The 16,304-nt window shown below is 33.7% G+C and overlaps 1 protein-coding gene across 1 annotated transcript; it reads right to left on the bottom strand.

Annotated features, from left to right (window-relative positions):
• Window positions 1-3,423: 3,423 nt before the first annotated feature.
• Window positions 3,424-5,817, bottom strand: LOC109165929. Its single transcript, XM_019314868.1, has 4 exons — window positions 5,793-5,817; window positions 4,500-4,617; window positions 4,291-4,348; window positions 3,424-3,721 (listed from the first exon to the last, which is right to left on the bottom strand). Exons 1-4 carry the CDS (start codon window positions 5,815-5,817, stop codon window positions 3,533-3,535), a joined length of 390 nt encoding a protein of 129 aa, XP_019170413.1. The 3' UTR covers window positions 3,424-3,532.
• Between the last annotated feature and the right edge of the window lie 10,487 nt (window positions 5,818-16,304).

Genomic DNA, 16,304 nt, shown 5'->3' with positions numbered 1-16,304 from the left:
AATTTTTCTTATTTTTAGTAAGTGCATTTTGTTTTTTTATATTTTTCTTTTGTTATTTTTCCGATTTCAACTAGTTTAATTGGTTTAGGACTTTAGGTAACTTCTGATTTTTAGTAATCATATTAGGAAAAGTAATGAAAAAGACTAAAAGTGTTTAAAAATAATAGTCTGAGATATTAAATTACAAAAACGATAATCTGAGACCAAATTTGAAATTGCCACAAAAAACAATAGACCTCTGGTGAAATTAATCCTATTTTGTACTCACCCTTTTTGAATTATAAATTAGAGGGGGAAGGGGGGGGGGGGGGGGGGGGTTGGAATTAGCATATCTAGAGAAAGGAAATTCAGAACATACATAAGTTACGTACGAGGATTAATTTTTGGTAAATATAACGTAACGAGATAATTGGGTATTTGGTAAATGGTTGTTAAATAATTGAGTTAGTGAATTTGACTAGTTGATAGTATTAATTGATGGTAGAAAAGTGTTTTGATAAATTAGTTGTTAGCTGTTAGCTGATTATATACAAAATGACTTTTTCAAAAAGCTGATCAAAAAATATACTTTGAACAGCTTTTTGAATTTTAGCATTTTGGAGAATAAGTAGTTACAAAAAGCTAATTAATCAAGAATAAGTAGTTACAAAAAGCTAATTAATCAAACACTCATATTGATTGTTTAACCAAGTCAAATAACTAAGGGTGTGTTTGGTTGACAGATTTAGCTTTAAGGAGTGAGTATGAAAGTGATTGGTATTGTTTGGTTGATAGGTTTTTAGAACACTACTATGGGTTTTAAATACCCCCTTAATTGAAAATCCATACCCAAATAAAATAAGGGTATTGACTGGACACGCTTTTCGTTTACGGTTCTCTTTTAGGAAGCCTGGTCAAAAGATTAGATGTGATGGGGTCGTGTAAGGATGTGAGATGTAAAGAGTTAAAACGGGGTGAGTGAGAACCACCCCGAGTGTCGTACTCAAAGAGTGATAAATTAGAAGCGTCAAGTCCGCTTAATAATAAGGTCGGTTGGGTTTGAGGGTCTTGATTGAGTAAGGGCATTAGCAAGATGAGAGTGAACCCAGAGAGCAATTTGAAAATAAAAAGGAAAAATGAACACGAGGGAAAGGGAAACAGGCTCGGGTTGTGTTTCGATTGCATTGCATGAGTGGCCATACCGAAGGTTGAGCGATTAGAAAGTATTTTTTAGACTAGACAAGAGGAATGGCGTCGCTAGTGCGTAGCCGATCCGGTCTATACGCCTCTCGTAGGAATTGTCATTCTCTACGAGGCATTCTATCGAACACCTTGCCTACATTCCTTTTCGATCCTTGCCCTCTCGGATCGAAGGACAGGAACTGCAAGAGACGGGGGCTAGGATTATGTCTCAGACAACACGATCCTTTCTAGATCTACAAGCATGTGGTGCACTCACATACAATAGTCTTAACAAAATTACTCTTCCAACAAGTCATACATGCCAACAACACCAAAGATCACAAAATCACAATACAAATCAATCAAATGCAGTCTAAACAACAAACCTTGCCCCTAGAATTTTAGCCAAGCATAATAAAGACCAAGATCAAGCAATAAGGAAATGGATGAAATGCAAAAGATAGGTAAATGAGAATAGAGTTTAGATTTCACCCAATCCGAGCGAGATCCCTTTAAATGGTGGTGAGAAATGAGAGATCCAAGCTATAAACTCTAGATCTTCAATCTTCCTTCCAAAGTATCTAGATTTGAGGCTAAAACCCTAGAAAAGAAAATGTAAACTATCCTAAATCTAAAGCTACCTCTAAGAAACTTCTCTCTAAAATTGTTGAATAGAATTGAATTCCCCTTCAAATGCTGATTTTTTTCCTTAAATATTCGTCATCCTATTCACGCACGGCCTCACGCCCTGAGGCCGGCGTGAATAGGCTATAAACCTTCCACCTTGGAGCTTTCTCGACCACTTTTATTTCCCGTTCACGGGGTCCTCACGCCGTGAGGAGGAGCGTGAATGGGAAGTAATTCTCATTTCGTCCTTCTTCTCATGCGTAGTCCCGGTGTGTTCGGTCCTCGTTCGCGCGCTTGTCTCGGTCTTGCCCATTTTGATCTTTTCACCACGTTTTCTGTCCAAAAATACATGAAAATGAATAAAATGTAAACCGGGAAGGATTTTTGTGCTAACCTTGTACTTTTACAATATTTTACTCTAAAAACACGACTTCTAAGTCAAAACTAGTGCACAATTCCTTATAAAAACTACTAAAAACTTAGTATATTTTGAGGCTTATCTGGTATCATGCCCTTTCATTCCCTTATTCCGTCTCATCCGATCCCCTTTGATTAGTGCTTTTAGATTTTTGTTTTTATTTTCTGTTCATATTGGTGTTTTGGATGTCTTTATATTAGAATCAATTGTCTTGATTTTGTGTTCTCATATTTTTAAAATCTTTATTCCCATTATAGGATCATACGTAACAAACATGCAAAATACGTTCCCTAAAATTCATTACCATTACCAAGTATTTGATATCCATTCCGATTCCGATTCTGATTCCTATGTGCGAACAAAACACACCCTAATAGTGATCAAATAAACTAAAATTGACTGATAAGCTAACTATTTTTTACCAAACATGCCTATATCTGTGACTTTCTAACATAAATTTATAAAATGATATTACTCAACAACGAGATTTTTAAACATAATGAGCATGTTTGGTTAATGACGGATCCACCAATTTTTTGATGGATCCACCATCTTTGACGTTTTGACTATGGTAAAAACACCAAATACCATATTTGGTTAATCAGCGGTGTGCTCCAAACCGTTGAAATCCCAAACGCTGCTTGGAGCAGCGTTTGGGATTGACGTTTTGGGAAATTAAAAGAAATTTCTTTCCCCAAAATTCCCCCAACTATATATTAATAATAATAATAATAATAATAATAATAATAATAATAATAATAATTAACAGGCAAGCCGAGGAGAAAACTCCTCAAGCCTCAGTGCCTTACCATCCAAATTCCATTAATTAATTACAAATAAACATTTGAGACTTGAGGCTCCTTTATATTTTTTTTTTTTTGAATATTGAGGCTCCTTTATATAAGAGCCTCAAGTCTTAATTTTTACTTTTCCCACCAATGTGAAAAAAGTGGAAGAATAAGGGGAGCCGTGTGGCTCCTCTTATTATTATTATTATTTAATTATTGTTTTAGTTTATTAAATTATTAATTAATAATAATAATAATTAATTTATTATTATTATTATTATTATTATTATTATTATTATTATTATTATTATTATTATAACAGAAATTAAATAAAAAATAAAGGGAGCCATTATGAAATATATGTATACCCTTTTAGGTCATTTTACATGTTAATCGCTAACATTAAACCGCTAATTTTATCAAACATCTTTTTATAAATCACTAATACAATTCGCTGGTCAAACTCGCTAACATAAACTGCTATTTGCTAACTGTTAACACTATCTATTAACCGCTATTTGACAAACAAGTCCAATATTTAACCGAGAGTGAGGTCAAGATAGAGATTGTTGGAGGATGGTTCCGAGCACGCTTTGGTGTGGGAGGAAAACGACATCGTACTAGCAGATTCCTCGTGAGCGGAATTCTCAGTAGCAAGAAACTTATTTGCATAATAACCCATTGTCGCATCCGCTACCTCTTCCATATTCCCATCATCATTCCTTCCCTGCAAATTCATATTACTATTGTTCAATCCAATCAAAATATTTAAATATGTTAAAATTCTATCGTGTCACGTCACGATTATAAATGATAATCGTGACGTTAGCTGTTAGCTGATTGTGTTAATTAGAGGGTATAACTAATTGATAACATTAGCTATTATATATATAAAAGTGTTTGGTAAATTAACTGTTATATATAGCTGTTTGGTATAATTTCTTTTTTAAAACATCTAATTGAAAAAAGTTGCTTAGAGTAACTTTTTTAATTTTAGCATTTTAGAATTGCAAAAAGTTAATTAACCAAACACTTATATTGATATTTTAACTAAATTAAACAATTAATAGTGGTTAAATAAGTCAAAATTGACTTATTGACTAATGTTTTACCAAACAGGGCCGATACAATTTCATCAAACATATATCTAATGTTGTATATATATAACAATATCGTAAAGTAACATTCATGTCTCATGTACTTCTCGTACATAATAATAATAATAATAATAATAATAATAATAATAATAATAATAATAATAATAATAATAATAATAATAGTTTATTACTCATTTACTTGAACATTGCTCGCATTAAGAACATCCATAAACATGATGGTTGGTCCCTCCTCTTGCCTGTTCAACAAAAAAATCCTTTAATTAATTATTAATTTTCTCATCAATTTAAGTAATTAAATTATTTTATTATGAAGATTATAAATTTATATAAATTACTAATTAATTTATTAAACACCAAAAATGGATAAAATATTTAATTTTTACTAACCATAATGAAGGTAAAAAGCTTGGGGGCATAGCTGCCTCTTGTCCACTGTTGTGAGGAGGATTAGGATAACGGTAAGGAGTTGGGCTTGAAACGATGTGGTTTTGCTCAACGTTGGTCTCTGCATTCCCAACAAATTTAATTTAAGAGTTAATACCCAAAATCGTCCTCGACTATAGTGGTTTTTTTCAATTTCGTCCTAAACGACTTTGGTGACCTAATATCGTCCCAGACTTTTGTGTTTCGCTCAATTTAGTCCCAGACTTTTGTGTTTTTCTCAATTTAGTCCCTCATTTGTTATTCTGTCCATTTGGTGTTAAATAAATAGACAATTCAGTAATTTTAATATTGGCATCTCTTTACTCATAGACATGTGAACTGCGAAATCCTTTTTTTTTTTACGAATTACCCCCAGAATTACTCCTAAAACTGCGAATATAAAATTTGATTTGCAGGTCCGGGAGTAATTCTGGGTGTAATTCGTACAAGAAAGAGGAATTTCGCACTTCACAAGTTGAAAGTAAAGAGAGATCAATATTGACATTACTGAATTGTCCATTTATTTAACACCAATTTGACGAAATAACAAATGGAGGACTAAATTGAGCGAAACACAAAAGTCTGGGACGATATTAGGTCACCAAAGTCGTTTAGGACGAAATTGAGAAAAACCACTATAGTCGAGGACGATTTTGGGTATTAACTCTTTAATTTAATTAATAAATGACATGACTAATTATTGTTCATATTTCAATGCAATCACAACAATATATATATATAGAAAAAAAGACAATATTATTATAAATTGATATAATACTATACATGGTATAAATTAAGAAATGTTTGAATGAGTGAAATATAATTATCATATCAGAAGGATAAAGTATTTTTTCGCAGGCTATTACACAAATACAAACTGTATATGTAAATATATAGATCTAGAAAACATAGATAATGATATATATAATAACCACGAACATTATTATTAACCCATGGAATTGAAACAACATAAGTCATAGAAAGAAACAAAGTAAAAGGTTATAAATTGGTCAAGTCAATTAACTTCTTAATTAAGAAATGAAGATACATATAGATGCCTATTATTATGCCACGCAAAAACCATCATATCAAGCAACGCCTAATAAGAAGAAAAAGCATGCATTATTTTGAGTTCTTAAAATAGTAAATGTAGTGATGATCCTCGATCAACTCAATTCAAACATCAAAATCAATAAGATACCCTTTGATATGATTCTTCCATTAATGAGTATATAGAAGTAGTAGTAATTAACAAACCTTTAATCTTTTGCTCATGCTTCATGCTCCTGTACATCTGCAGCTCAAAGATCAGATTTTCAGAAACTTTAAGAACTTTATTCCACAACAAACAACGTCTGCATACGATCTTCTAAAGATTTAACCATTGCACAGTGCATTATATATATATATAGATTTTGGTTCAGATGAGAACAGATTTCAGTGCGGTCGGTGCGGGTTGCACCATTAGCTATGCATAAATGCACCAGAATGAAATGTCACAAAAGACACACATAATGGTGTACTTTCAGACACTTTATGGTGCATTTATAATAACCTAATGGTGCAATTCGCACCGATCACACGGAAAGCTCTATTCACGAAAATCTGATCATATATATATATATATATATATATATATATATATATATATATATATATATATATATGTATGTATGTATGTATATGCGCGCGCGCGTGCCTGGAGATGACTCTTTACGTGGGCTACGGTGATTTCCTTCACATCCATCAACTGCAGCACCAGTTTTGGAGTTGCTCCTGGAAATTGAAAACCTAGAAAAGTGGATTCAAGAGCGAAAGAATAATCGAGAAAAATATTGATTATATTCCCATTTCTGGGATTTAATCACTATACCAGAGGCTGTGCACAGATAAAATTATGTGTTGGGACTTTAGCTGACAAATGACCACTTGAGGTAACCAGTCTAAGTTACTCATAAGTGGTTTAAATTAAACTAAGAATGTCAATATGTTAGTCGCACTAAGAATATAATTTGTAATTTTGTGATTATCCAGTCAATAATTTAACCAACTTGGCTGCGATTGACCCACTATATTTAATTTTCTTTGATAGTACTGAATGTGCATGGTAAAAAATCACTAAAACACAGTCTAAATTGTCTATAACTGACTGACTCAAACTAAAAAGGCCTATTACTGCTTTCACAGAACCAACAACACGAACAACTTGGCTGGGTTATACATTGGATTTAATTTTCTTGATGGTGAATGTGCATGGAGATGCATGCATGGTGTAATAAGAACAGAAAGAGGTTGAAGATGGTGAAATAATATAATTCCTTACTCTCTTCTCCTCCAAGCCTCTCCACTGCATGCACGAAGCGGCGGTGGAGCTCCTCCGTCCACCGGAGACGGGGGGCTTTGGGTCTGGCATAAGTTCTGGTGGTGCCACCACTCGCCGGCAGCCTACTGTTTTCCGGCGAAACCCTCATGCCGGAGGAGGACAATGGAAGAAATGGAGACCCTTTTTGAGAGTTTTCAGTCATGGTGAAAAAGTTAGAGAGAGAGAGAGAGAGAGAGAGAGAGAGTTGATGAGTTATAGTCATATGCCAAAACAAGAAGGGAATAAATATTGGTAAGACTGTTGTATAAATTTGTCCATTTCTGCAGGCTTTTCTTAGGCTATAGGGGACTTTAATTTGGAGGGTCAATTTAGTCTTTTGGGATTTTGATTATGAAGCAGAAAATAAATTATATTCCCTCACGGAAATTCAGACCTCATTGGATATGTTCAAAACATCATTCATGATGCCAAGAATTTAAATATAAAAATAAAAATAATACTTTTCGTTCTTCAATTATACCAACTAAAGAGCTTAAATCACAATCATTGTTCGAGAATTTACACGAGAGTCATTTATAGCTAACCAATTCAAACTAAGAACACTAATAAGTTACTTCCGCTAGGAGTTGAACTTGTAATATTGTGGTTATCCAATCAACATTTTGATGTACTAAATTGAGGTTGTCTGATTATAAGTAAGGAAAGAAAAGTATTATTTCTATAATTCTATGCAATTAAGAGAAAAAATGTCATTTCTCTAAAAAAAAATTAAATTAAATTAAAAGATATAGAAGAATCCATTATCCCAAAAAATTAGTCTGATTTTTTTTTTTTTAATATTTTCTGTTTCTAGCTGGACATTCTTTGTAGAAAGCCAAGTCAGTCAGCATCAAAACATTCCTACATCATCATATGCATCAAGGAAACACAAATACTCCGTATTATGGTCCCAAAACCTTGATCCACCATCACCGTTAGATCAAATGCCGTGTCCTCTCTCAGTGGTTAAATCTGAAACATTGATCTTGTTTAAATCAACGATCAAGATTAACAAAATTAAAAAAAATACGATGGTAATTTAGTAATTTTTATATTTAGGTCAAATTTAAGGTGCGTGGTTTTCTTTCTTAAGATGCGTGATTTTTGTGCTTAAGGTGTGTGGTTTTTGTGCTTAACGATAGTAGTTGTTGAAACTTAAGGTGCGTCAACCTGAAGCTTAAGATGCGTGATTTTCTTTCTTAAGGTGCGTGATTCGTATGCTTAAGGTGTGTGAGTTGTTGAAACTTAATGTGCACCATTTTAAAACCTTAGGTGCGTGGTTTGTGTACTTAAGGTGCGTTGGTCTAAAGCTTTCAGTGCGCGTAGTTTGTGTTCTTAAGGTGCTTTGTTTGTGTACTTAAAGTGCGTGTTTTGTGTACTTACGATGCGTCATTTTAATGTTTAAGGTGCGTCAACCACACACCCGCACGGGAAGCCATCTCTACATCAGAACTCATCCATATATATATATATATATATATATATATATATATATATATATATATATATATATATATATATATATATATATATATATATATATATATATATATATATATATATATGATCATATGAGAACAAGTTCTTAGGAGAAAACTAAGAACCAATCTCAACCTTACAGCTATAAAAATGGGACGAACAATATCATATTTTAATTTCTGACAGGCACCACAAGCAAATACGGCCATCTTGACCGCTAGTTGCCTTTTTCTTCTATTTGAAGGAGGTGATCTACGAATGTGTCATTGGTTGATTGCGTGCAGTGACGGTCTCAAAAGCGCTAACGATTTTGTATAATAATTTTATAAATAAAACATTATTATAAATATCTTTTATTTTATTATTTTCATGTACATGTACATAAGTGGATTGACACGCAACATGTCACGTTGAAAATTATTTGTTTTTACATGGGATTAATTAACTATTAGGTCCATATATATAGACCAAAATGACAAATTGATATATTTAATTACAATTTTTTAAAATTCAATGATCTAATTTCTTTTTCTAATATAGTTTGATAGCTTACTTGATCATTTTCTCAATTCTTTTTATATGAAATAAACGTACATTCTCTTGTTGTTGAGGTTTGAGGTAGGACAACTCTTGAACTGGACTTGGAATAAGCTAAGTAGGAAAATATGGGATTATTTATTCTCTTCTTGTGAATAATGGTTGCCCATGTGATGAGAAGACTTGAATTTAGTATACATGGTACACTGCTTATTCCAGCTAGCTAGGTAGTATACAGGGTCTTATTCCACCTAGCTATGCTATAGGAAGACGCATGTATTTTTATTTTTATTTTTATTTTTTGAAATTATTACTTCACATATTATGTGACCCAATAAATTATATTTTACTTAACATTACACATTTGATTAAATTCTCAAAATACTCATCCGAGCTATGGTTTTTTTAAAATTGGTTCCATAATTTAATTGCATTCAAACCGGTCATCTGACTATTAAAATTTAATCCGCATTGGTTGTCTGTTAGCATTGGAGTTAAGTTGTCGTTAAAATGGAGGAAAAATGAGAAATTCAACTCATTTACTCCATTTTAATTAGATTATGACTCTATTTTTGCAGATTGTAAAATTTTTTTCGTAATGATATCAAAACTCATAGTAGAGTGCAAAAGTCTCCAACCAAACACCACCCTAGTTTTTTCGGAAAAGCTTTGCAATATGCGAAAATAGGGTCATAATATGATTAAAATGGAGTAAACGAGTTGAATTTCCCATTTTGCCCTCCATTTTAACGCCAACTTAGCGTCAATGCGTGCTAACGGATGATTAATATGGCTTAAATTTCAATAGTTGGAGAACCAGTTTAGGTGCAATTAAAAATTGTGAAACCAATTTTAAAAAAGGTCATAGTTGGAGAACCATTTTCAAAATTTCCTTCAACACTTTTTAATAAATTATTTTTCTAGATTAAAGGAAAGAGGACATGCATACAAAATTAAAGTTAGTTTCCAAAGACCAACACCTTCCTTGTACAAGGAGCATCAAGAGTTAGTTTCGAAGACTATCACCTTTCTTGTACAAGATATGCCAAGATGAGATCTATCAATTTTTTATTTGTTTTATTTTTTGAATGCTACTGACTCTATTACATTGTAGTATCTGTTCAAATATACATTCTCAACCTATTAAAGCACAAAAAGTCAACAACGCTTTCATTGAAACTCGAAGAACAAAAAGTCAACAACGCTTTCATTGAAACTCGAAGCACAAAGATTCAACAACACCTTCTGATGAGGACATCACACAAGGAGACTCAAGTTCATTAGCTCAACACGAAAATAGGATGCAAGATCCATTACAAGTGCAGGATGATCCTATGACACGAGCTCGGACTGCAAGGGTACGTGAGGCCATTTGTGCGTGGACAGAGAAGATTGAATGGAACAAAATTTATTCCTCTACAAAGGAGAATGGAGGAGAAAGTATGACCAGCAAAGGAGAAGGCCAATACTACCATATTATTACACTTAAAGAAGGCTAATGATAGCAGCACAAAGGACCGTATAAATGAGACATCATCTCATTATTTATAACTTATGTTAGGCTAAGTTCATATGTAATTATTTTAGCATAAGTTATTTTTTGAATTTTAGACTTCCAGCACAAATAAATAGGCTAGGACAAGTTTGAGAAGACATAGTCTTCTTGTAGTTACAAGAACACTAAGTCAAACACAAATATAGGATCATACAACCACTAGGAAGAATTTCTCTCCTTGTGGGGCTGAATTGTGTGGTTTTCCTTGCTTGAATAAGTGTATTTAAACCCCTCTATGTCTACTTTGAGGGACAGATTATGAATGAGACAATTGAGTTAGTTTTTGCTTACTTCCAACTCTTGTGTTACATAGAGTCACCTCTAGAAGCTGTGAAGTGCATGCTGTGATTGTGTGTATGTAAGCTTCTATTTTCCTTCGTGTGATTCGAAGCTTCTATCCAAAAGAAAATCCTATCATACATTAAGTTTTTAGCCTTCCAAGAGCCACGTCCCTTTCACCCAAAACAACATCCAAAACACTTCGTGAAGAACCATACATAACGTGAAGCCTCCTGGCTGAGTTTTAGCACAGAACGGAGTGGAACGAGATGAAGATTTGAAACGAATCATATCACCTTCATTAAGACTCGATCTCATAATGACCTCCAATATGAGAGAGGTCACTATATGTCATCTGAACACAAGGTGTTTGGCATGAAAATTTGACGAAACTCTATCGAGTACCACCCAATCTATCTAAAGTTATGCGCATGTTGATTGCTTTTGTCAATGCGAAGTTAAGATCAATAGCTTTATTTTGCTCTCTAGCTATTTTAGTAGGCCATTTATAAAATTATGAGATTTTTGATCTAGATATATTTCAAATCTAACAAATCAAAACATACTACATTATACTCTTTTTTTTTTCTCATTCTAAATATCTCAAGAATTTTAAATATATTTTGAGACTAATCATGGATGTAATCAAGGTTATAATTTATTAATCCGCATGGCCAGCTCAATTGGTCATAGAGGTGAAAAGTTGGAATAATGATCAGGGGTCGAGTCTTACCAGCGGCAGTGTGGGAGCAATCTCTCAAAGTGAGGGGGCTCTTTGTGCGGAGTTACCCTGATTTACATCCTCACAAATGTTCTGTCGAGTTGGGGTTCATCCTTTTGGAAGAAGGTTATAATTAATTAACTAAATTAGCCGAATTAAACAAACCAACCCCCCCCCCCCCCCCCCAAATAATAGGGTAATTATAATAGGTAACTAGTCACTTGAACTTTGCTCCCATTCAGAACATCCATAAACATGATGGTTGGTCCCTCCTCCGACATGTTCAACAATAAAATCATTTAATTAATTAATAATTTTTTACAATTTAAACAATAATTACATTATTTTATTATGAAGATTATACATTTATATAAATGAATTAATTTATTAAATACCAAAATGGATAAAATATTTAATTTTTACTAACCATAATGTAGGTAAAAATCATAAGGAGAAATGTTCGAAATAGTGTAAATTACGATAGTTTAATAGCTAAACAAACATAGTTAAGTGCGGGTGCATTCTTTCAAAAGGGATTAAGGGAATGGGTGACTGAACTCGTACTTGAAGTGACTGTTGTATCGATTTGTCCATTTCTGCAGGCTATAGGGGACTTTGGAGGGTCAATTTAGTCTTTTTAGGAATTTGATTATGATGCAGAAAATAAATTATATTCCATCACGGAAATTCAGACCTTATTGGATAAGTTCAAAACACCATTCATGATGCTAAGAATTTTAAAAATAAAAATGACATTTTTCACTACTCAACTATATATACTATTATTATTTATCAATCACGAAGTGTGTGTATAGTAAATTTCACCTTGTGATTGTAGCAGTTTTGAAAAAGACACTAGGCTCCTCTTAGGCATTTAATTTTTTATTTTTTTTAAAAAAAAATTTAGAGGGTTATTCAAAAAAAAAAACAAAAAAAAACTGAGGTTTGGTCACGGAGGAGGCCTATTTCGGCGTTTCTCGACGCGACCGAACGCTGCCTAGCGCCTAAGCACGATTTTTGTAACCATAGATTGTAGCCAACGAATGACTGATAATAAAGTATATTAATCTAGATATTTCTGTTGAGAATTAAATTTGTAACCTTGTGATTACCAAATTAATTAATCACTTATTTAATTTAGTTAGTTGAAGTTGTCCTTATATATATTATACATTCATACCTATTATTTTGTTTACAAAATGACTTTTTTTTGTCATTGCATTTCATTGAGGTTGTGTTAAAAGTCACTCCACAAATTATCTAGGGACCAGAAAAGTCATTTTACAAATAAATAAGGGACAAAAATATTACTCCTCTATAATTTAAGGAAAAAAATTGTCATTCTTATATAGAAAATTAAAATAAAAATTTTAAAAGTCCATTATTCCAAAAAAGTCGTCTGATTATGAAGCAGAAAAGTAAATTATATTCCCTCACGGAAATTCAAATCCCATTAGATAAGTTCAAACCGGCATTCATGATGCCAATAAATTAAATAATAATTTAAAAATATAAAATAACATTTTTCGTCACTCAATTATACTTTTTTAGTGACGGCGAAAACTCAAGATCATTACTTAAAAGTGTAAATATAGGTTGTTCATAGTTGACCGGCTTAGTAGGCCGCTCTCGATGAGAGTCAGACTTGTAATTTTGTGATTATTAGACCAACTTAATTGAAATTACACCCATTATATCTATTATTTTGTTTACTAAGTGACATTTTTTGTCAGCATTTCGTTGAGGTTGCGTTAAAAAGTCACTCACTCACTCTATAGACCACCCAGAGACTCATTTTACAAATAAGCTAAGTGATGGGCGAAAAGGATTATTTTCTTAAGAGTAAATACCCAAAATAGTCCCTCGACTATAGCTAAATTAACAAATTAGTCATTGACTTTCAATTTCAACCAATTAAGTCCTTAATTTTGTAATTTTAACACAATTTGGTTCTCTGTCTATTTGACCGTTTGTTGACTGTGATTTTTGAGGATATATATGTAATTTCATGGTCCATCGTCGATTTTTTAATGTTCTGGTTGCATTTCCAAACCGCACTGTTACATTTGAATCCACTGCCGAAAGCAATCTACCAAATCCGGTCGTCTTTCTTCATCCTCCCTTTGGATTCAATGTAGTTGAGTTCGTACCAGAGCGAAGAAGACGACGTGTTTCCGAACCAGTGCAACTTCATCTTGGAGGCCTCCACATGCTCCGACGAGAGCTAAAGGTTCTTCTGGAGATCGTCGATCACGGTCAACAAACGGTCAAATAGATGGAGGACTAAATCGTGTCAAAATTACAAAGTTAAAGACTTAATTGGTTGAAATTGAAAGTCGATGACCAATTTGTGAATTTAGCTATAGTCGAGGAACCATTTTGAGTATTTACTCTTTTCTTAATAATTAGGGTGAAAAGTGTCATTTTTATATTAAAAAAATTACTAAAAAATAAAGAAAATTCCATTATCCCAAAAGTCCCAAAAGTTGTCTGATGTTTAATATTTTCTGTTCTGGACATTCTTTGTAGAAAGCTAAGTCAGTCAGCATCAAAACATTCCTGCGTCAACATATATGCATTAAGGAAACACAAATACTATGGTCCCAAAACCGTGCTCCACCGTTAGATCAATTGCTGTGTGTGTATTGAGTCAGGATTTATTGGGGCGAGGGGTCAATTACAAAAAAAAGGATCCAATCGTCACTGTTCGTAATTCGAGTTCACTGCAGTTGTCATCGTCAACTGAGAAAACAAAATAGAGGATTTAGCTACCATTTAACTATAATATTTAGACTTTTTGTTGTGGTGAGGAGGACTAATGAATCCATCTCCAACAAAGAATAATTGATTAAAAAAAATTCAAAGATTTAAAGAATAAAAAAGAAATGAAAAATTAAGACTACAGCTTGAAAATTGAAGAGAAATTACATGTCTATATGCTGCCTGTTTGAATGGTTTTAGTATAAAATTTACTCTAGAAACTTTCTTGGAGAGAAAAATATTTTTATGAGAAGGGCCACAAAATAACTATTACAATACTAATATTTTTTTTTTTTGGAAGGCCAATGCCCCCTGCTAGATGATGCTCTATACTAATAAAAAAGAAAAAAATTTAGTGGACGGGGGGTGGTGCAAAGCCCCTTGCAGCTCTCAGGTGGCTCCGCCCCTGTATATATAGGTATTGGATCATATGAGAATAAGTCCGTAAGAAAAAATTAAGAACTAATCCCAACCTTACATATGGAAAAAATTGAAGGCATCAGATCAGATATTTAAAAAAATACGGTGTCAATTTCGTAAGGTAATGTGAGATTTTGGGAATGTAAGATTATCTTTATGTGTTTGGTTTGGATTGTGTAATATAATATTACCTTGTTTGGTTAAGGGTTATATTTTAAGTTATATGGATCAATTTACAATAATGTCCTCAATAATATATATAGGGGAAATCGCACTTTTGGTCCCTCAATTAGTAGCCCATTTGCAATGTCATCCTTACTTTCCAATTTGAACAGAACTGGTCCCTCAATTATTCCCACTTTAGTCAATTTAGTCCTTCTGTTACTTAATATACATAACTCCGTTTAAACCAGGAGTGTAATTGGAATTTCACATATCCTTAAATATATTCAACAGGAGAAGGTCGACGGTCTTGCTGTCACTCATCACCGTCACTGGAAACTGCAGATCAAGGTGAAGGTCTTCTCTGCTTCGCCAGTCCGTTGCTGCAACGAAAGGGATCCAGCCACGACGCCGTCTGCCGCTGCGCCTACGTGGGATCTACCCTGCTTACCGGGGAGAACAGGGGTCGCCGGTGAGACCCAAATGTTGTATGAACTGTTGCTGCCGTTCGAGAGAGAGAGAGAGAGACGGAGGTCGCTGGTACAAAGAGATTAATATGTTTGTGTATCTAGTGATAATAAAGATGTTTACCTCAGTATCTTCGGTGTATCAATCGCCGATCAAAATGTGGTAATCGTAATCTGGGTGAGGAAACAACGGATGAACTACTTAAGTGCTGTAGATTCGGATGGGACCATACTCGCCGGCGGCCTTGTGAAGGTGGAGAGACGGGAAATAAATGTAACTTCTGATATGATCTTTCAGCTGAAAGCTGTAAGTTCAGTTCTTTCCCGGCAATATAGGACAATTGGTTCCTTGTACTCCATCTTGCCATGAACTTCTTCTTAATTGCACCTGATTCCTACAATAATCCAAGAAAAATGAATCGAAAAAAAAAACAATTTTCTTCGTATGTTAATCAGCAAATGCTAGTTGTACCATGAGAAATGGTTCGTCCAGGTTGTTGTGATTGTTGACATTGAGTACATCATTGGTTGAACCATTCAGGAGGGGTCCTGGAAACTCATCATTGATCACAATTACCTATTCTTTTAGCAAACAGGTTAATATATATGATCCTCTTAGCATTATTATAATATAAGATTAGCAATGATCAGAAACTAACCTTCTTCTGAACTCCGAGAATTGAACGAGTGGAGAAGGAAAAAATCTAGTCATAGAAATGTTCTTGGAGCTTACACAAACAAACAACGACAGGACTATGAGACTGCAAAGAAGTGGTAATGCCACTGTTTCCTTCACAGTCTTCATTGTGTTTAGACTTACAGTATGTTAGTTCTTCGAATCGTAATGATACTTTTAGCAATTCAGAAAGTTGCTCTCAGAGGGATCGCAGCAACGTACCAGCGACCTCTGTTTCTCTTTCCATCTCTCTCTCTCATGACAGCAACAGTTCGGACGAAATCTGAGTCTCACCGGCGACCCCTATTCTCCCTGGTAAGCAGGGTAGATTCGGCGTGGGCGCGGCGGCAG

This window comes from Ipomoea nil, unplaced genomic scaffold (genome assembly GCF_001879475.1).
Source record: "Ipomoea nil cultivar Tokyo-kokei standard unplaced genomic scaffold, Asagao_1.1 scaffold0317, whole genome shotgun sequence".
Taxonomy (NCBI): domain Eukaryota; kingdom Viridiplantae; phylum Streptophyta; class Magnoliopsida; order Solanales; family Convolvulaceae; genus Ipomoea; species Ipomoea nil.
The sequence above is the reverse complement of the archived record's forward strand: the minus strand, read 5'-3'. Positions and strand labels throughout refer to the sequence as shown.